A 21,447-nucleotide genomic window follows, 5' to 3' on the forward strand; every position below is an offset into this window, starting at 1 on the left:
ATCAGATTATTTTGAGATTATATTTAAGATTATAATTCTGAAATTATAACTAAAATATTTATTCCACCTTCAATATGATATAGATAATCCCATGATTATAATATTAAAGTTATCTTCATTTTAGCTACCCTTAATCAAATAAAGATAAATTCAATTTCAAATTTTATATGGGTAATGGGGATAACTCACTTAATCGTATAACTTGTTTTTTTTTTTGCCTCTCAAATCTATATGCACGATTGGCTTGGTAAAAGATGTTGTCAGAAACACTGTATATCCTGATGTCTAGGTCCTATCATATTTGTTTTTTAACCCCAATTTGGGGCGACAATGTATTTCTGTTACCCATTATTGTGCTAATAATTGGTGATCAACAAATGACACAAGTTTCATGCTTTTCAACTTCAACAAATTACTCAAGTATTAAATCTGTCTTTTGGAAAGAAAGAAAAATAAGCAAAACTTCATCGCAGGGGCTGTCAAGGGATTCATACGATGCAAAATCCGATTTGTACATTATATTTTGAATTCTCTTAATATAGCCCAAAAATATAGCTCAATGGTCAAGGGGTTCAAAACTTTTGTAAGGTCACTGGTTTAATTTTCACTGGCCATAGTCTCTTTTAATTTTTTAATTTTTTCTTTTTCTGAATCCCCTTAATAAAATCCGGCCTCCGTCACTTCTTCATCAGCTACCATATCTCTTGTTTGTTCAGAATTAAATATTTTAGGAAATATTCAATCATTAATGATAATTACAGTAGTTGTTGTTGTTGTAGTATTGCCTTTAATATATACAAACTGGACAAAATAAATGAATATGGTATTCTTTTGGTTGGTTTTGAATAATTTAATTTATAAGATTTTCAGTTCATATGATAAATCGATCGCTTAGATTTCTATTTTTTCGTTAGGATCAAATATGTTTAAAGTACATCCTATCAAAAACAGAGAAAAGGTTGGGAAAAATCCTAAATGAGTTGAGGTTTGCTGTCCGTTCTTACGAGGGCATCTTTGAACTTGAAAGCAGTATACTTCTTCTATGGCCAGTCTACAGCTTCAACCACAAAAGACTGAAAGAGAAAAGAATCCTCTACTCAAAGATAATACAATTGAAAATATTACTTTCTTTTTATGGTGATATTTTTAACAGAAAACATTTTTAAAAAGGTAGAAAGCTTTATGAGTGCACCTTTGCGAGTGCACCCACTATAACTTTTGTGATAGAGTGTACTTGTCAAACATATACTTATGTGATTCTTGAGAAATGCCTACATAATAAGTAGTTCGGAAGTAAATGCACTGGCCATCAATGTCCGTAGCCGTCAAAATGAACTTGGCCTGACCCTAAACCAACCTATCGGTTCGGTGGGATTGGGTTAAAATTGTTCAGCCCAATTTAAACCTGAGGCCATCAAGCTCAGGTCTAGTCAGTCCCCTACCTCATGAGGAAGGGTTGGCGTGGCTAATGAGAGCTAATTTTAGAAAAAATATTTAAAGTGATTTTGAGTAAGCAACAACAACAACCTAATAAAATCCCATAAGTGGGGTCTAGGGAGGGTAGTGTGTACGCAGACCTTATCCTTAACCCGAAGGAGTAGAGAGGCTGTTTCCGAAAGACTCTCGGCTCAAGAAGACGGAAAAGACGAGAAGAGAAGGGAAAGGACAATATATTAGTACTATCAAACAGAAACCAAAGAAATAATATTAGCATCATAAGAACTAGAAAATAATTGAAATGCAATAATAAAACCAGAAAATAAGCTCGATGCTATGAAAACATAAGAATAGGGAGAACACAACATAAACCCCTAGCAGTCTAAGACCACCCCTATCGAACTAGCCTCACCCCTGGACTCGACTACGTCCTAACCTACAACCATAATATTCGACCTTCACACCTTCCTATCAAGGGGCATGTCCTCGAAAATCTGCAGCAACGTTATGTCCTGTCTAATCACCTCTCCCCAATACTTCTTAGGCCGTCATCTACCTCTTCACGTCCCCGCCAGGGCCAAACTCTCGCACCTCCTCACCGGAGCATCACGGCTCCTCCTCCGCACGTGCCCGAACCATCTGAGCATCGCTTCCGCATCTTGTCATCCATAGGAGTGAGTCACGCCCACTTTCTCCCGAATAACTTCATTCATAATCTGATCCATCCTAGTATGCCCGTACATCCACCTTAACATCTGCATCTCTGTCACTTTCATCTTCTGGATATGAGAGTTCTTAACCTGCCAACACTCTGCCCCATACAACATGGTCGGTCTAACCATAACTCTATAGAACTTACCTTTGATTAACGGTGGCACTCTCTTGTCACACAGGACTCCTGATGCTAACCTCCATTTTATCCACCCCACCCCTATACGGAGTGTGACGTCCTCATCAATCTCTCCGTCCTCTTGGATAATCGACCACAGGTACTTAAAACTACTTCTCTTGGGGATGACCCTTGCTCCAAGCCTCACGTCCATGCCCACATCCCACGACTCGACGCTGAACTTGCATTCCAGATATTTTGTCTTAGTCCTGCTCAACTTGAAACCCTTAAACTCAAGGGTGTGCCTCCAAACCTCTAGTCTGTCGTTAACACCGCCTCGTATCTTATCAATCAAAACTATGTCGTCAGCGAATAAAACACCATGAAGGTAAAATAAAAGTTTCTTGAGAAGTGAGTGTATCTAGCCCTATACTTCCACTTTAGAGAGCTATTAATATTGACCCCACAACCCCTCTTCTTATTTTTAATGTTTGAATGCGTGCAATTAATGGAACTCGTTTACATCTTATTTGAAAAAATCGGAGAAATATAGCTGCAAAAACTTCAAATTGTGAGTTGCGCCTCTATGCTTCAGAAAAAACATCAAATTGTGATGGTCAGTCTCGATTATAAGCTGTCCACGTTGTAAGTAATGTCTCTATTTTCCTACGGCATGTGAGACTATTACGAAAGGTGGATAAGCTCAATTCTTAGTGCAAAGGTTACAGGTTCACATGAACTCATTAACTTTTACCTTGTATTTATACTAAAAAAATTCATTAAATGTATAAGAATTTATATCTGAAACACAATTCATTGGTTTAATTATCATTATACATTAACTTGAGATCGTTATACAAACTCATAAACTTAAAATTCTGGATCCACATCTAGCTTGTAACGCTTGGGAAAACTATGGTCTAACCTCTTTCGGTAGAACAACTCCATCTCACTTATACTAGCATTGGTTTCTATAATAAATGTTCTGATGAAATCTGCCTAGAAGAAATCCAATCCATGAGCTTGTGTCATGGCTCTCATAAGAACACACAAGGATCTCTTAGCCTCATCACTCCATTTAAAGGAACTACTCTCTAGGAAACTAGTTAATATGCAAAATGTATGATCCTTGAGCCATGTTAACATTCGAGATCCAGCACTATTCCAGTTAGTTCCCCTTTTGACAGCAACAGTATCGTAGGTTGAGCTGTAGTTCTTAATCTGGAGAAATAACAATGACAGAGCAACAGTATCGTAGGTTGAGCTGTAGTTCTTAAACTGGAGAAATAACAATGACAGAGCACAATACAGACCAGGTGCTTGAGATAAGGAAAATAGCCACCATTCGAAAGTAAAGATAGCAGCTCGTATTTACGGTTGTTTCATTATATTGAAGTTGATATATAATGAATAAATAGCTGCTAGTACAGCATAACAAAGATGAAATAAAAATGAATTCAAATTTACAGCTCCAAAACACCATCATATACTATTTGACCTCTATTTCCCGCCTCCTTTTTCTTCTGTCTCCAGCAAAGAATATAACATAAAGTAAAGAACAATAAGACCCAAAAAGTCTACCATAGAAGGATAGAGGAAATGGAAACAATAAGACCCAAAAAGTCTACCATAGAAGGATAGAGGAAATGGAATATGGTGAGTATATATTGACTAATTTTTGTAGCTGGCTTTGTCATTCTATCCCATACGAATACCTCATCGAGAAGGACTTCATCCTGAAGCTTTCCGAACAGCAGGCAGCCAGTGCTATGCGCTTACTTACATTACAATGTTGAGAGCTTCCTGCAGACCTGTCCAAGTTAGTAGAGCTTAACAAACACAAGTGTGGCTAAACCCCACTCTAAATAGTAAATACCATGAAACCTTGGCTTGCGGAATTATTTGGAGAAATTTTTCTTCTTTTGATAAAGGAAATTTTTCAGAGAATCTTAACTAAAAGTATACTTTATTCTTAAAATTTTGGGAATGATTTTGAGTGACTAGTAGCACTTTGATCATATCATATACACTCATACTTCCTAATGATGCCACATACGAATTGTGCATAGATAAATCCATTAGAGGGGAAGCTCAAAGCTCCCCTCACCCCACCCCCACCCCCCGCGAATTTCCTCAACTAACATACAAACACACTGGGAATGATTATCCACTATACAGATTGTCAGCTTTATGATATTAATTTAACATACTGAAAGTTTGCTCCCAGTAGAAAGTGCAGCAATACTTACATCACATAGTTCACACAGCAATTCCTTGTATTAGATTCAAATATGTCAAAGTTAGTGACTTATGGTCTCAACTTAAGTTATGTGAGGGGGAGATACAAATAAGTCACTGGTAAAGTTTGTTTTTTAAAAACAAAAGACAGAACCGGGCTCACCAATCTATATCTTGTCAAAATCATCATCGAAGGCATCATCCCCATCATCTGACAAATGAAACGGATAATCAATGTGCTGCAACTTGATCATTCAGAATGTGTAGTACATTTACTTAAATTTCCCTAAACACAGTCAGATTCTTCAACAGCAACAAGAAATCAAATCTAAAAGGAACGACATATTTCAATCTTGAAAAAACCAAAGGAATGGACATGAAATATAAAACGTAAAATGTTATAATGAAACTCATAAAGTTCGAAAAGCCTATCAGCTTGTTAAGCATCTTATAACTAGAACAAAATTGGCTTGCAAAATTGGACAAAAGAATACTTCAACTATCTTATTACTTCTACAACACTGAAACTAAGGCAAGTTTTTGGTGGTTATCAGTGTGGATATTTTAAGCCTCCGCTAATAAAAATGGAGATGTCCCATGTCATTACTGATGCTATGTGGATGTTTGATATAATTTGTAGTGGTCAACAGTATTTTATGAAAAAAAGACATACTTGAAAGGAATGGTGAACACTAACATTTGTGAACAGAAGGAAATGTTTAAGTTTTATTCTTTTGATAGGTTTTTCTAAAATTGTCTTGCAGATCTTTGTGATACATGTATGCATAAAGTACTCCTTATCCTAAATGCTATTTGAAGGCCAAAACTGAAAGACTTCAAGCAGAGATAGTAATTGCAGATCTAAGACAACAATAGATAACTGCATCAAAATTATTGTCTTCTATTATTATCTTATTTATTCTTGATGGCAACAGATTAAGGTCACAATTTTGAGTGGAGTGGACACACTAACTGTGTGCAAACTAAAATTTAAGGAAAGACAGAACATTTATAACAGTTCTTACTTTTTTTGTCAGAATATATCATTATTATTGTAAAGGTAAGGTATACAAATTGCCACTGTTATTATGGAATCAAATTGTGATAACAGTCTATATCAATCCAATAACGACATGTAGTAAAAAGGAAAACGACACCTAGCCGAGATACTGCAAAGAATTGAAGCTGGTATGTTCAGACTAATCTTGCTTCCTAATTGTTTACTTTTGCTTTCCTTGTTTTCAGAAGAGAGGGACATGCAAAGAGCAAAGATATAAAGATTGACTACAGAACTATAAGCAAAGAGCAATCTATTGTTCAACCAGTTGGAAAATATGTTGAAATGTAAATAGAGTACCTGGCCCATCATCGCTGTCTTCTCCAAGGAGAAAAACATCCAAATCCTGGTCTGACGTTGATGAGGCTGCCTTTTTATTTGTCTGGGGTGTTGCCTCAACCACTGGTTTAGAAGTTGTTCCAGCTGATGAAACCTCCTTTTCATTCTCCACTTGTGCCTTTTCAACAAATTTTATTTCGGCCTCTTCCATGTATTTCTTTTCATACCTGTGAGAAGGCACGGGAGAAAATATGTTATTGATATTAGATGAACAATACAATACAAGAGGTCCTTATTTATAGTTATACTATACAAGGACATACTACTCTTCTATCAATGTGGGACAATACTACACTATATACATGCTGTAAACTAACGCTCTCCCTCAAGCAAGTGCATATAAATCATATGTACCGAGCTTGTTACATATATAACCAATACGAGGACCAGTGAGAGACTTGGTGAAAATATCTGCAAGTTGATCATTCGACCTCACAAACTTTGTAGCAATCTCTCCTGAAAGTATCTTTTCTCTGACGAAGTGACAATCAATCTCAATGTGTTTAGTTCTCTCATGGAACACCGGATTTGATGCAATATGAAGGGCAGCTTGATTATCGCACACAAGTTCCATCCGACTGATTTCACCAAATTTCAACTCCTTGAGCAATTGTTTGGTCCAGACTAGCTCACATGTTGCCATAGCCATTGCTCGATATTCTGCTTCTGCACTAGACCGAGCAACTACATTCTGTTTCTTGCTCTTCCAGGACACCAAATTTCCTCCTACTAAAACACAATATCCAGACGTAGAACGTCTATCAGAAGGTGATCCTGCCCAATCAGCATCTGAGTATCCAATGATCTGCTCGTGACCTCGATCCTCAAAGAGTAACCCTTTGCCTGGAGCCGATTTTATATATCGAATAATGCGGACAACTGCATCCCAATTATTATCACAGGGAGAATTCATAAACTGACTTACAACACTCACAGAATAAGAAATGTCGGGTCTAGTCACTGTGAGATAATTTAATTTTCCAACCAGCCGCCTATAGCTTGCAGGATCGCTAAGCGGCTCCCCCTGTCCTGGCATAAGTTTAGAATTCGGATCCATCGGAGTGTCAACAGGTCTGCAACCTATCATCCCCGTCTCCTCAAGAATGTCTAAAGCATATTTTCTTTGAGAAATAACAATACCTGAGCTAGACTGGGCAACCTCAATACCTAGAAAGTACTTCAATCTGCCTAGATCCTTAGTTTGGAAGTGCTGGAAGAGATGCTGCTTCAGATTGGTAATACCATCCTGATCATTGCCAGTAATAACAATATCATCAACATAGACTACCAGATAAATACAGAGACTTGAAGCAGAGTGCCGAGAAAACACAGAGTGATCAGCTTCACTACGAATCATGCCAAACTCCTGGATAACCGTGCTAAACTTACCAAACCAGGCTCGAGGAGACTGCTTTAGACCATAAAGTGACCGACACAAGCGACATACAAGGCCACGAGACTCCCCCTGAGCAACAAAACCAGGTGGTTGCTCCATATAAACCTCATCCTCAAGATCACCGTGAAGAAAGGCATTTTTAATGTCCAGCTGATAGAGGGGCCAATGACGAACCGCAGCCATGGATAGAAAAAGGCGGACTGAAGCCACTTTAGCCACGAGAGAGAAGGTATCACTGTAATCGAGCCCAAATATCTGAGTATATCCTTTGGCAACAAGACGGGCCTTAAATCGATTAATCTGTCCATTGGGACCAACTTTGACTGCATAAACCCAATGACAACCAACAGTAGATTTACCTGAGGTAAGAGGAACAAGCTCCCAAGTACCATTTGTATGTAAAGCAGACATCTCGTCACTCATAGCCTGTCGCCATCCTGGATGAGACAACGCTTCACCTGTAGACTTAGGGATGGAAACCGAGGACAAAGAAGATATAAAAGCATAATGGGGAGATGACAGACGATGATAGCTCAAACCGACATAATGAGGATTAGGGTTAAGTGTGGTCCGTATACCTTTCCGAAGTGCAATCGGTGTACTAGGAGCAGGGTCCGCAGCAGGGGCAGGGTCAGGGTCAGGTGCAGGACGAGAACCAGTTGGGCCTGATGGAAGACGCAAACGACGATGATAAGTCAAGAGTGGTGTTCCTGTGGCTGGGGAACTAGGGGGAACAACACTAGACTCCTCAACGGTTGGTATGGATGAAACCTCTATGGTCGAAGGTAGAGGAGGAGCTATAGTAAACTCCTCAAAGGTCGGTATAGGTAAGACCTCAGATATATCATAGTGGTCAGCAGAGATAAAGAAAGGTTTAGACTCAACAAATGTGACGTCAGCTGACATAAGGTACCTACGAAGATCTGGAGAATAACAACGATATCCCTTCTGAACACGAGAATAACCAAGGAAGACACACTTGAGAGCACGAGGAGCTAACTTATCTTTCCCAGGGGCTAAGTTATGAACAAAACACGTGCTCCCAAAAACACGAGGTGGAAGAGAGTATAAGGGTGACTGGGGAAACAATACTGAATGCGGAATCTGATTCTTGATGGGAGATGAAGGCATCCGATTAATCAAATAACAAGCTGTGAGAACTGCATCGCCCCAAAAACGCAACGGAACACGAGATTCAATTAGAAGTGTGCGAGCAGTCTCAATAAGGTGCCTATTCTCTCTCAGCAACCCCATTTTGCTGAGGGGTATAAGGACAAGATGTCTGATGAATAATTTCCTGAGAAGTCATAAACTGCTGAAATTGAGAAGATAAATATTCTAAGGCATTATCACTGCGAAAAATGTGAATAGAAACATCAAATTGGTTTTTGATTTCAGCACAGAAACTCTGGAATATAGAAAATAACTCAGAACGATCTTTCATTAAGAAAAGCCAAGTACATCTTGAATAATCATCAATGAAACTGACAAAATAACGAAATCCCAAGGATGAATTGGCTCTACTAGGGCCCCATATATCAGAATGAACTAAGGAGAAGACAGACTCTGCATGACTCTCAACACTACGCGAAAAGGAGGCTCGGGTATGTTTCCCAAGTTGACACGACTCACAATCTAATGTAGAAAAACTAGGCACCATCTTCTGAAGTTTGGATAAACTCGGATGTCCTAAACGTCTGTGGATTAGATCTGGAGGATCTGTAACTAGACATGTTGTGGAAGGACTGAGTGAGTTAAGGTAGTAAAGGCCTTCTGATTCACGTCCTGTACCAATTGTCTGTCCCGTACTGCGGTCCTGCATAATAAAAGAATCGTCAATAAAATATATACCACAATGGAGGGCACGAGTCAAACGACTAACAGATGCAAGACTAAAAGGACAGCCAGGGACATAAAGAACGGAATCTAGGGTGATAGAAGACAAGGGATTAGCTTGTCCAACTCCTTTTGCCTTAGTTTGACATCCATTGGCTAAAGTAACAGTGGGAAGAGACTGTGAATATAAAATATTTGACAAAAGTGATATATTACCAGAGATGTGATCAGAAGCGCCGGAGTCCATGACCCATGGGCCAAGAGTGCTAGACTGGGAAACACAAGCAAAAGAATTACCAGTAACAGAAGTATCAGTCTGAGCAACTGAGGCTACTTGTGGAGATGTCTGCTTACTTGCTCGATACTGAAGGAGCTCATTATATTCTTCTTTAGATAAAGAAAATCCTTGGTTATCTGGAGTCTCGGTCTGAGCAATGTAAGCATTTTTGTGTGGACGACCATGTAAGGAATAGCACATTTCACGAGTGTGTCCAAGTTTGTGACAATAAGAACACTTGGGTCTAGATCATCCAAAACGACCTCCTCCTCGTCTATGCTCCATAGTTTGAGATGCCCGAACATCCATTGTCTTGGATGCAAGAACAGAGGAATCAAGTATCTGTGATGAGATCACTGGTGGACTTGGTGCTGCAGCAAGGGGAGTAATCGAGAGAATAATTCATCAACTGTCGGGACAGACGGACTAGCCAAAATCTGGTCGCGTACTGAATCAAGATCATTAGGAAGTCCAGCGAGGGTAAGAACGAGAAACATCTTCTGTCGCTGCTCTTGTTGTTTTTCCACACTAGCAGAAACTGGCATCAACTTCTCAAATTCCTCCATGACTGCCTGTACTTGACCCAAGTAAGTAGACATATCCAATTCCTGCTTCTTTAAGTTTGTCATCCGTGATATCACATCATAGAAGCGAGATATGTCATTAGTGTATAAGGTCCGTGCCTTTGCCCAAACCAAATAACATGTCTGGAATGGACGAAACAAGGGCATCAACTTGGAATCAATAGATCGCCACAAGATGCTACATAACTGAGCATCGATTTTTGCCCTAAGTGTTATTGCCTTTTCATCTTCATCGCTAGACTGTTTGATTAGATGATCTTGAACACCTTGACCTCTACACCATAACTCGACAAATGAAGCCCAAGCTAAGTAGTTTGAACCTCCCATTAAAGGTTCCGAGGTAATAATAGCACTAGATCTTCCAGAACTCATGTTTCTAGACCCAAAAGCATCAAATCTCAAAGACATTGTTGCAAATTATTACCAAATAGGAGAAAGAATCAACTGTAATCCACTGAAACAGTGTACGGAAACACAGAAACAGAATACTGAAATACTGTAGCTGCCGGAATCTACTGTAGCTGCCGGAATAGTATTGTAGATGTCGGAAGAGTAATGTAGCTGCCGGAAAAAACTCAAAGTTTTCGGAATGAAATGAAAACAGTAGGGGTAGGATCAGAATTACCAGACGACCCAACTGTTCTGAAGGAAGATTTTCAAAAAATGGCCGAAAGTGGTCGTACGCGCCGGCGCGTGAACTCACGCGCGTGAGCTTCTGGTGGTGCATGGAGAGGCTGCTGCCGGAGCTTTTCACTGGGGTTTGGTCGCCGGACAGTGACGACTCTTGTGGTAGTGTTGGATTTTGCACAACACTGACAGAAATGAAGCAGATAGAAAACAGCCTTAAAAAAGTACTAATTTCTCTTTCCCGGAATCGCTGGAATTTATGCACAGCGATTTCTCTTTCCCGGAATCGCTGGAATTTATGCACAGCGATAAGTCTCTCACAATTGCTCTGATACCATGTGAGAAGGCACGGGAGAAAATATGTTATTGATATTAGATGAACAATACAATACAAGAGGTCCTTATTTATAGCTATACTATACAACGACATACTACTCTTCTACCAATGTGGAACAATACTACACTATATACATGCTGTAAACTAACAATACCTAATTCAGATGTAGCCTAAATTAGTAAAGCTCTAACTACTATATATGGGCCAAATCCAAGAAATGCATACTTGCACGGAGAAGAAATTGAATGTTAATCATATTTCGGCACAGTGAACAAATAATCTGCCTATTTTACCATGTACCCTAAACCCTAACCTTCTCCGGGAAAGCAGCTATATGCCTCTATTGGCTTAAAATGCCTTACCTTGTGGCCTTTTTATTTAGGAGGCAAATCTCCCTGTTAGGTTGAAGCCTCTACAAGGTCTTCATTGACACGAAGGGGCACCACCAAATTGTTACAACACATAAAGGAATTATCCCTAAATTCATGAATTAGTATTATTATTTTTTAGTATGTGCTAAATGCTAATATATACTGAGTGAAAAGCCACGTAAAATAGTGTTTAGTGTATACATCTGATCACTAAAACTCAGTTCCTTTCATGATAGGAGACTAAGAAAGTTCATTATGCTTTTTACATCATTGACTTTACTCACTTACAGCAGAAGCCAAAAGGGAAGTAATATGTACTTTAATCTGAGAATATTCTCAGCTTTGCTTTCAGAAACCCTCTGATCCTCTCTTTCGACAGAAAATGTCCCACATCTTGCTTCACTCCTTGCCAGATTCTTTGTTGTACCAGGACAGCATTCAATTCTCTACCGTTATGAGCATATACCACACACTAAATGTACCGACCAAGAACTGAGACAGTTGTGAGGCCATGTGGCAGTGAATGAATTGCTGGTTCACAGATTGTATCGGCCTCAGATAAATGGCATCTATTGCATAATACCATTCTCATATTCTGAAGATTATCTTGTGTGAGAACAACCTCATGCATCAAAGTCCAGCACATTCATTTATTATTTTTAGAAAGAAAACTAGTAAGTCCATTTTAATTGCTCTTGCAGTAGCCCATTCTTTAAGGTTTTTGGTCAAGGTTGTCTTATCTTAAGAGAGATCTACTTTTCATTAACATTGAACGATTATCTCATTTTGGATATTGAAATTAATAAGAGGAAGATCAGTTAAATGTGCTAGATTGAGCTCTAACAAATCTTTACTTGTGGCTTAAGCTCAAGAATGAGTTTTCAAAAAGACATTCCTACATGTCCTGAACAATCAATAGAATGAGTGGGATGTAATAATATCTAGGCTTCTGGTGGTGTAAAGCAGTGAATATCTTTCGGTGAGATACACCTTCAGATTTACCAACGAACTAAGAAGCTTTATTTTCACACTCACATCCTTAGTATTTATTACCACTGGGACAATCACGCCCTCTGTTATTCTACTTTCTTTTTCTTACAAATTTCCTTCTTATCAATGAAGGAAAATGAGAAGAAACGGGTTTAAGAAAGACAACTCAGCTCGTTTCCAACTAGCCAATAGATGCCATGAGCCACACAAGTTCAGAGTCTACCCCCACTTTCATTCATTGCCCGGTAGCAACAGATATCTGGAACATTTTCTTAACCATTTTTGGATTGAAATTGGTCTATGCCTATTCAGTCAGAGAGGTCTATGAAGCATGGGGTCTCAGCAGAGTTGACAAAAAGCCATTAAGCACATCTGGCTTCAGAGGCGTATGTAGTGTTATAGTACCGGGTTCATCTGAACTCAGTATTTTCGATGCGGAGTATAAATTTAGTGTAAAAATTTAAAAAAATTATAGCACATAGTGGGACTGAACCCATAACTTTAAGCATATAATAGGTTAAATACTAAAAACCTTAAAGGTTGAACCCATAGAGTTTAAATCCAGGGTCCGCCTCTATTTGGCTTATGGTGCCTGCCTGTTTTTTTTGGTGTATCTGGATTGAAAGAAACCCCAGATGTTTTGATGGTATTTCAACTTCTAGAAGCAACCTGAAAGCTAAATGTTTGGTTAGCTTTTTAGTTGGGTGAATGTTTTCCCCGTAAATAACTCTGATATGTTTTTGGATTTTGTCAGCTCCTTAGCCTTATGACAATTTTTTTGTATTAGAGCTTACATTTTCCCTCTTTTGTAATATCTGCATCTTCTTGATGCCTTTCTAATGACATTTTACTTACCTTCTATGTTGTGCGGACTCTCCAAAACAGCTGCCGTATCCGTGTTGGATCATCCAAAAATACACTACTTTTGGAAGTCTCAGAGAGGCTAAATTCCATTCTTAATAAACTGTCAAAATATTCACCCCTTAATCCTGACTAAATTAATTCAGCTCTTTCATACTGAACCTATACCCAATTATAAAAGCCAGCATGTTTCTGCATAACCTCACGATGTACTCCAAAAGTACAGATAGAATTAGGTCGGTTTGCGTAAGGAGATCACCATATAAAATAAAATGAAAGATCTCCAGTGAAGTACTTACGGGGCCACATGACTGTTAACTAGAATAAAGTAGATTCTCCAAAACTTCCGCTCCCTCATTATGCGTGGGCATAACTCATACCTTAGTTTTGAGATTTCCTGCAAAAACACCACATGTAATGCTCTTACTAACAATGGCAAATTTGCAAAAGGCACAATTTTATCAGACAATAATTGCACCATTCTGAACAGCCTTTTCCCTTTTCATAGACGTCAAAATTAAAAAGATGTGGTTCATTAGCAAAAGGCAGAATAGGAGATTACAAACTATTCAATATTTCAGTGTACACATCTGCTGAAAGACCAGAACTCAACAAAAATTGTGATGTACCATGAACTTACAAGAGAAGCTGACCAGGACAGTCAGTAGACCTTCTAAACTCAGAACACCAAATAAAGCAACAGATATTGAGACAATAGGTTGATGGACAACTTAAAACTAGTGTAATTATCTTTATATCGAATTCACTAATATGTTCCGACCTTTATTTTATGAAATGAGACTGATTAATATAGCTGACTCCAAGCTAGTTTGGAATTGAGACTTAGTCTATTGATCAGCCGACGCTGAGAGGGTGAATAACACCAGAAGTCATGCCCTCTTTAAAAAAGTCTATCAATCACCTGACCCTGAGAGGGTGAATAACACCAGAAGTCATCCCCTCATTTTTTTAAATGTCATACCTTGACAGATTGAAGAACAAGTTTTGCGTGTTTTTCCTGAAATTCTGTAAGATCCTGCCGAACATTTGAGACTGTAGGAATATCAGAAATCACTGAATCATCTGTGCACATCCAAGACATACTTCAGTTAAGCTAGTTTCTTTTGAGAATAGGTGACTCAAAAGAAATAAACAAGGAACATGTGATTAAGCATAGAAAAATCATTAGAAATTGTAAAAGGAGTCACAATTTTATGATAAATAATGAAAATAACACTGCATGTGAGAGCTTGCTAGATAAAGGAGGAGGATTGCGGTAGGTTGACGGTCGCATAAAACAAGTCTATTTATGATAAAGTCCTCATGATAGCTTACTGAATGGGAATTAAACGGGTCCAAATGGAGTGAAATGGATATTGAGGATGATAAATGAGGGAAATCACAATCTTTAACAAGTATGCTGCCAAAAACTAAAAATGACGTGCTCTAGAAATTATTGCAAGAGATGGGGATCTCAAAAAGATATGAATTCTGTTTTTTTTGTTTTTGTTTTGTTTGCACAGATATTGATGTTTGCTGTTAGAATTCCAGAAATGAGACTAGGAAATAGTAGCTTCTAATACACTTTTTCTTTAACTAACACTTCATGATTTAATCTAAATCGACAAGAGGGGGTTGCTCTAGTGGTGAGCACCCTCCACTTCCAACCAAGAGGTTATGAGTTCGAGTCACCCCAAGAGCAAGGTGGGGAGTTCTTGGAGGGAGGAAGCCGAGGATCTATCGGATACAGCCTCTCTACTCCAGGGTAGGGGTAAGGTCTGCGTACTCACTACCCTCCCCAGACCCCACTAGTGGGATTATACTGAGTTGTTATTATTGATTTAATCTAAATCCTCCCTATACCATTTTAACCTTGAAGCTCATATAAGAGGTGCAACCAACAGTGTCCAACTGCCCATGCCTTGAAATGTTTACACTTTTCAGGCATATATCCTTGTAAGGTGGTGGACAAGGTCTTACCCGATGCATACTGCTAATAGAATTAGACTCTTGCAGAACAGAAATCATCATGTCATGTCATCTGAGACAACAGTTATCCTCTTCAAGTACTCTGGGCTAGAGATAAAGGAGGGAATACTTCTCCGTGGACTTGACATGTTCCACTTGCAATTTTCGCAGGGTGCTTTATCCGGAAACAAACACAATGACATCTATATATCTCATCACCGAGAAGGATGAGTTTGATTAAGTGCACTGCTTTGCTTGACGGAACCATTTGAATGTTAAGAAAATGTAAGAATGGTATGCAATTCGTTGACGAGACTAATAGTTGGACCTGGTGAAGTGAACCTCAGTCATTCATCTATTGTAGATCTAATTTGCACGGTTAGGTTATAGATGAACCAATCTAATGGATTTCAAGGTTAATGCTAAAATGTAATACCACTTTTAAAATTCAAACAAAATGTGCCATCACTCTCAGCATTCTTCAAATGTTAACCCAATGATCTGAATATAAGTTTTTCCTTAACCTAGGAGGAAAATATTAACAAAATCATTCCCTGAACATACTTGGTTTGGCTCTATACACCCTGTCATCATTGCACGTGAAGAATTATAAATGCAGTAATCTCAAATATATAGAATGAAGAGATGACTGACAACAATGAACGTAGAGGTTCAAAAACAATTTGAACATGTTCTCGCCACTTTAATACCCTGAATAACTAAACAACACCTAGTTTCTCTAGAATTCTATCTCTAAAGCTTCTAGTTCCTTCTATTTAATTCTTCGGTCATAAAACATTTTATATGTCTAGAGTTATAATTCCACAAATAGCGAATCTTCTTCGCATTCCCTCCTGTCAGAATTATTAGATTGAAATTGTGACATAGCAAAATGTAATATCTTCAATACTGTGAATTTCTCTTTTACATTTAGCACAGAGAACTCAGTGATCCAATTTTCTATTAATTTTCCTTCTTTCAGCAATCTAATTGAACTCCGAATTGAAAAATATACTTTTTCCAGTACAAGAAATACTACACTTTCACCTCTAATTCAGAAATGTACAACAAATTACCTTCAAGTGGGAAATCCTGAAAGGTATTAATGGTAATCCCCTTAACGAACTCTCTCAAATCATCAGTAACTCCAAATTTCTCGAGATCGGCAAGCGTAGGGGCAGATGACGCCGTTTGAGGAGCAGCCGACGACGAGTCAACAATGTGAGAAAGCGCAGCGGAAGGGATTTGAAACTTGATCTGTTCAGCGCGTTTGAGAGCGTCGACTTTGATCTGATCGGCGCGTTTAGAAGCTTCAGATACGATAACATCGGCGCGTTTGGTAGCTTCGACGGCTATTTCCTTGGATCGTTTGGAAGCCTCGACAGCGATTTCTTTGGATCGCTTTGATGCCTCAACAGCAAATTCCTTAGATCGTTTGGAAGCTTCTAGAACGACGTCGGAGAGCTTGGAGGAACCAATGGTTAGCTCCTGAGAACGATTAGCGGCTTCTTTTGTGAATTCTGTGGTTCGCTTTGCTGCTTCTTCAGCAAAACTCCGAGCCTTTTGCCAGAAATCCATTGAACCTTTTTGGACTAACAAGAGAACAGAAGCTAATCAAAGTAATGGATCGGAGAAGTGTAATGGAGATGCTGCAAATGAGCTTCGGGATTCGGAATAGCGAAGTACTGAGTTTTAAAGACGACAAAGAAGAGAAGAAACAAATGAGGACTTTTTATTAGAGTTACGAAGAAGGAAGCGCCTTATACCGAGAAAATGATAAACATGGTCCCTCAAACATACGGGTACATTTGAAATAGTCCTTAAATATACTTTCGAGCAGTTTTGGTCCATTAAATTTGCTACAAACGAGCACTTTTGATCTTTGTAAAAAATATTGAACAAACTCTGACTGTCGCATTTAACGAGAAATGCAAAAAACATTTGGAGATGTAATTTTTTTATAATTTTTGCTATTTTGGTGTGAGTTGTAAGTTTCTACAGAATTTTTAGTTTAGGTCTGATATTTGATGTTATTTTTAATATTACTTGCTATTTGACAAGATTTTTCTAGCATTTTTGGGTTAAATTCTTTTTCTTATAATTTTTCATTAAATCTAACGGTCAAAGTATGTTTAAATATTTGAGGGAATCAGATAACTCAATTTTAACAAATTTAAAGGATCAAAGTTATCCAAAAATGCATTTTAGGGACAATTTAAAACTATCCTCAAATTTCTATGCTTACATCAAACAAAGAAAACAATATATGTGTCATAATTTGTAATTACTTAATTAGGGAAATCTCACCTTAATTTATGACTTCTAACGTAAAAATTTTAAATTTGGTACAAACCTATATGCCAGCAAGATTTTTCTTAAGAAAGTTAATTTCATTTATTTTCTAACATTTTAGTTTTTCTTTCCTTTTTTGGCAGGGAGGGAGGGGGAGAAATCTGGAATTTTTGAATTTATATATCAAATCAAACTATATTATAAGTGTGAAGACCTAAAGTGAAAATTAAAATACCATAATACCCCTCAAAAGTTGAATGGTTGTTTTGTCCTTCACATAAAAATTAATCTATTAAATGTATAACTTTTGTACCCTAAAGTTTAGTAACTAAACCAATAGTTACGCCTGCACTCTTTTATCTTCTATTAAATGTATTAACTTTTAACTACACTAAACAATAGTAACTCCCGGACTCTTTCATCATCCATCAATTATAGTACAAATTTAATTTAATACGTATCCGTTTATTTTTTATATTTTTTTAACAGTAATAACATTTGTTTATATATGTCTTTTGACTTCCTCTGTTTCAAATTATAAAAGTCTACAATAATGTGTAACACTTACCCCTTTCTCTTCTTCCCGACAATCTATTATTAGTCGGGAATTCTTTCCTATATTAGAACATTGGTCATTTTATTTGATATATCTCATTCCATCTTGTAGTAATATTGTTCCTTGTCATATATAATTTTCGGGAGTTATTATCGTGAAACTGAACATCAAATCGATAAAATTATTTTCCACCTTGAAATTTGAAAGTTGTACTGCCTAACATTATTTATGATTTGTAACTTTTGCAACAATATTATATAAATATTGGATTCCATAATTATTTTTCGATTCTTTTCTTTCTACTGTTGTTGGTATTGATTGAGCTTGGCTTTAATTCGGCATAATAAATTTTAATTATTTATTTTATTTCTTCAAACTATACATACTAGCAACTCTTAAAGTTGACAAACTACTTGGAATAAACAATAAATTGCGAATTTTATTGTCTCTATTATATGATGCCTTGAGAGATTATTTCTTAACCTACACTAATTGTAGTATCAAACTCATTATCAAATTTTAAATATGCAAATCAAATTTAAATCCGAATAATTATATTATTTTTTCCTTACTGTCTGTAGATAATATATTTGTTTTATTTCACAACCTGAATGCAAATTGTTTATTTATGCCTATTATTGAACTTTCACTGCTCATAAATGAAGATATGCTTTTATAAAATTCATTTGAAAGCAATAACAATAAATAAAGCAGAAGGTCAAAATATTTTTTTATTGTTGGCTTGTATTTTTCGCAATATGTTCTCTCACGTGGACAAGTGTGCTTCACTTTCAAGAGCTTTATCAATTGCCACAACAAAAGTTCTGATTATAAAAAATATCGGAATGGTAATACACCAACAACATCGTTTATAAAACAATATTAGCTAGGTGAAACACGATCATATCACATGTTTGTACCAAATAATATCATAATTAATTTCACTCACGTTGTACCTAAGTAACTAAAATTTTTAACTTCATATGTTCAAACGATGCCTAATCATTTTACATTCAAGAACCAAGTCGGCCGAATTAGTTCACCATTCATCAATTTGAACTTGCATTTTCCCCCTCAAATTTAGTGTAACTTATCGCACATATATTCTAATATTATTTATATTAATTAAATATATCAGTATTAATTAACATTCTATACACGTGCAACATACGTATCGAGAAACCAGTTGTTGATATGTAGGCAGGTAAATAGCCCACACAATTAGCTCGGGAGGAAGATTGAAACTATATTAGCTTGAGCTGAGCAACTCAAGGAAAAAAGGGAAAGAAATGTCAAAACTACACATCTAATGAAGTCTGGATTCTAGAGTGAGCATCTACCTAAGAAATGTCAAAGCTATATAAGTCGAAAAATCGAACCAAATCAAAAATCAATTCAAATCGACCAAAATAAAATCAATATCTTTTTAGCTCTTTCAACCGCCGCCTGATCCCTCGACATGCTATCGAACCAAGAGCCATCCAATTTGGTCAATCAAATAAAATTTGAAACAAATTTGATTTGATTAAAAATAATCGGAAAAAATTGAATCAAACTGACCAAAAAAATACTTATTTAAAATTTATTATTACACACACGCACACACATAGACACACATGCACGTACACACATGTCTGTATATTATATATATATACCTGTTGCTCTCCATTCTTTCAGGATTCTTTCCCCTTAAATCTATGCACGACCTTATAAAAGAATATTTATATAACTAAATTACGTAAAAGTATTACAACAATCACTTATAAAAAGTATAATTAGCAATCTTAAAAATAAGATAAATTAAATGATATTATATGTTAAAATATATAAATAAATATAATATTTTTTTACGTACTATCACTATATATAAATTAAATCATTTTCTTAAACAAATTTAACTTGTAAACTAATTTGACGGTTAACTTTTTTTTATCAATGTAGTTCAGACTTACTATAATTAATTGTCTGTCTTATTGTTCATGAGGTAACTAACTTTACTTATTTTATCCACTTGTCTCCCAAGCACCTTGAAAGTACCGCATGTAATGCTAAAACTTTCCCTCCAATCCACTTTAATCGATTTCTTAACCCCACCATATTTAATTTTTTAAATATCAAAAAATAATTAACTTCTTTTTTTAAAAGCTATTCGTGGAGTAAAGAGTCTATGAGTATTTGTTATTTTTTAAGGAACAAATAAAAATTAATTTGATCAATTTTATTAATTAATGTTAAAAGTTGAATTCTCTGTAAAAATAGTCAAAAAAAAATTAATTAAAATGGACCGGAGAGAGTAAGATTTTAAACCTTGCCACATGTCTGAAATCTTTCAAAGCAATATCTCTGGTTTAATCACTCACATAAATTACATCAGCTTAAAGATGTGTCATCCACTTGTCTGTTTATCACCTTGTAAAGTATTCATGCAAATCTTTAACTAGGTTTTTGACCTTTCCACGTGTCCAAAATTTGTGCTAACACAATGCCACTTGTGTTCTGATTCAGTAACTCTCATCTCATACATCAGCTTAAACTTTTTACTAAGAATAACTTGATAAGTAAAATTTTGACTAAATTTGTTAGAATGCATGTACTCAGCATGAAGTGTAAGAGGCAAAGGAGACGAAATGTAAGACTGAGTGAAGTTGGAGATATTCCTGCTGCATGTGGCATTTCCAATATAAATAAGAGAAATTTTGGTAATCAGAAATGGAAAACTAAATGTAAAGATTCAGAGAATAGTCATGTTCTAGCGCTGCCTCAACAAATGTCAAAATCAGTTTCTGATTTGGCTAGTTGTGACAATATTAACAATGCAATATTATGTCTTGGAACCAAATTTAGGGTCATGAAAAGGCAAAAGAAGAGTACATGTAAAACCAAAGTTGGTTCCTTAAACAAGAAGCCAAGAAAAGGGTCAAAAAAAGAAGTGCTCAATGATAAAACAAAAGGTTATAATAGCAATCCAAATAGTGTTAGGAAATGGCTTGAAGAGCTTGGATTTAAGAAGTATGGTTTATTATTTGAAAAACATGAAGTGGATGATGAAACTCTGCCATTGCTTACATTTAATGATCTCAAAGAAATGGGAATTTCTGCGGTTGGAAGTCGGAGGAAGTTGTTCAATGCAATTCAAGAATTAAAGGAAAGGAGAGAAGGGTGATTAGAAAACAAATGGCTTTAAGTATCATTTTGGAAAAATTGATCAACCAGCATATTATAGAGTTACAAGTACATTATGTTATGCTCTTTTGCTGGCTTTGCTAGTTTTGTATATGTCTGGTGCTGGTTGTGAAAATGTAAATTTTTCCTTTGCTTCGTAAATCTAAACAATGTTTAAGTTAGATTCTTCACTTGCTTGCTATTTGACAGCCTATTTCCATGTTGGTTGGCTCTTTATTAAGCTTGTTGGTGATACTCGTTTCATCAAAACAAGGTGTATCATCTATATA

At 36.6% G+C, this 21,447-nt stretch overlaps 2 protein-coding genes across 3 annotated transcripts; one reads left to right on the forward strand and one right to left on the reverse strand.

The window, feature by feature from the left end:
* Positions 1-3,610: 3,610 nt before the first annotated feature.
* Positions 3,611-16,881, reverse strand: LOC104086813 (uncharacterized). 2 transcript variants are annotated; one of them, XM_070192339.1, is made up of 6 exons: positions 16,224-16,881; positions 14,162-14,262; positions 13,479-13,576; positions 5,862-6,067; positions 4,668-4,715; positions 3,611-4,069 (listed from the first exon to the last, which is right to left on the reverse strand). In XM_070192339.1, exons 1-5 carry the CDS (start codon positions 16,723-16,725, stop codon positions 4,672-4,674), a joined length of 951 nt encoding a protein of 316 aa, XP_070048440.1. In that variant the 5' UTR covers positions 16,726-16,881; the 3' UTR covers positions 3,611-4,069; positions 4,668-4,671. The 2 variants fall into 2 exon arrangements, with proteins under 2 accessions (XP_070048440.1, XP_070048441.1); XM_070192340.1 differs by having other exon boundaries at positions 3,611-4,077.
* Positions 16,882-20,579: 3,698 nt separating this feature from the next.
* On the forward strand, positions 20,580-21,158 carry LOC104086814 (uncharacterized). Its single transcript, XM_009591157.1, has one exon. The coding sequence runs from the start codon at positions 20,580-20,582 to the stop codon at positions 21,156-21,158; it is 579 nt and encodes a 192-aa protein (XP_009589452.1).
* The last annotated feature ends 289 nt before the right edge of the window (positions 21,159-21,447 follow it).

Source organism: Nicotiana tomentosiformis, chromosome 12 (genome assembly GCF_000390325.3).
Source record: "Nicotiana tomentosiformis chromosome 12, ASM39032v3, whole genome shotgun sequence".
NCBI classification, from domain to species: domain Eukaryota; kingdom Viridiplantae; phylum Streptophyta; class Magnoliopsida; order Solanales; family Solanaceae; genus Nicotiana; species Nicotiana tomentosiformis.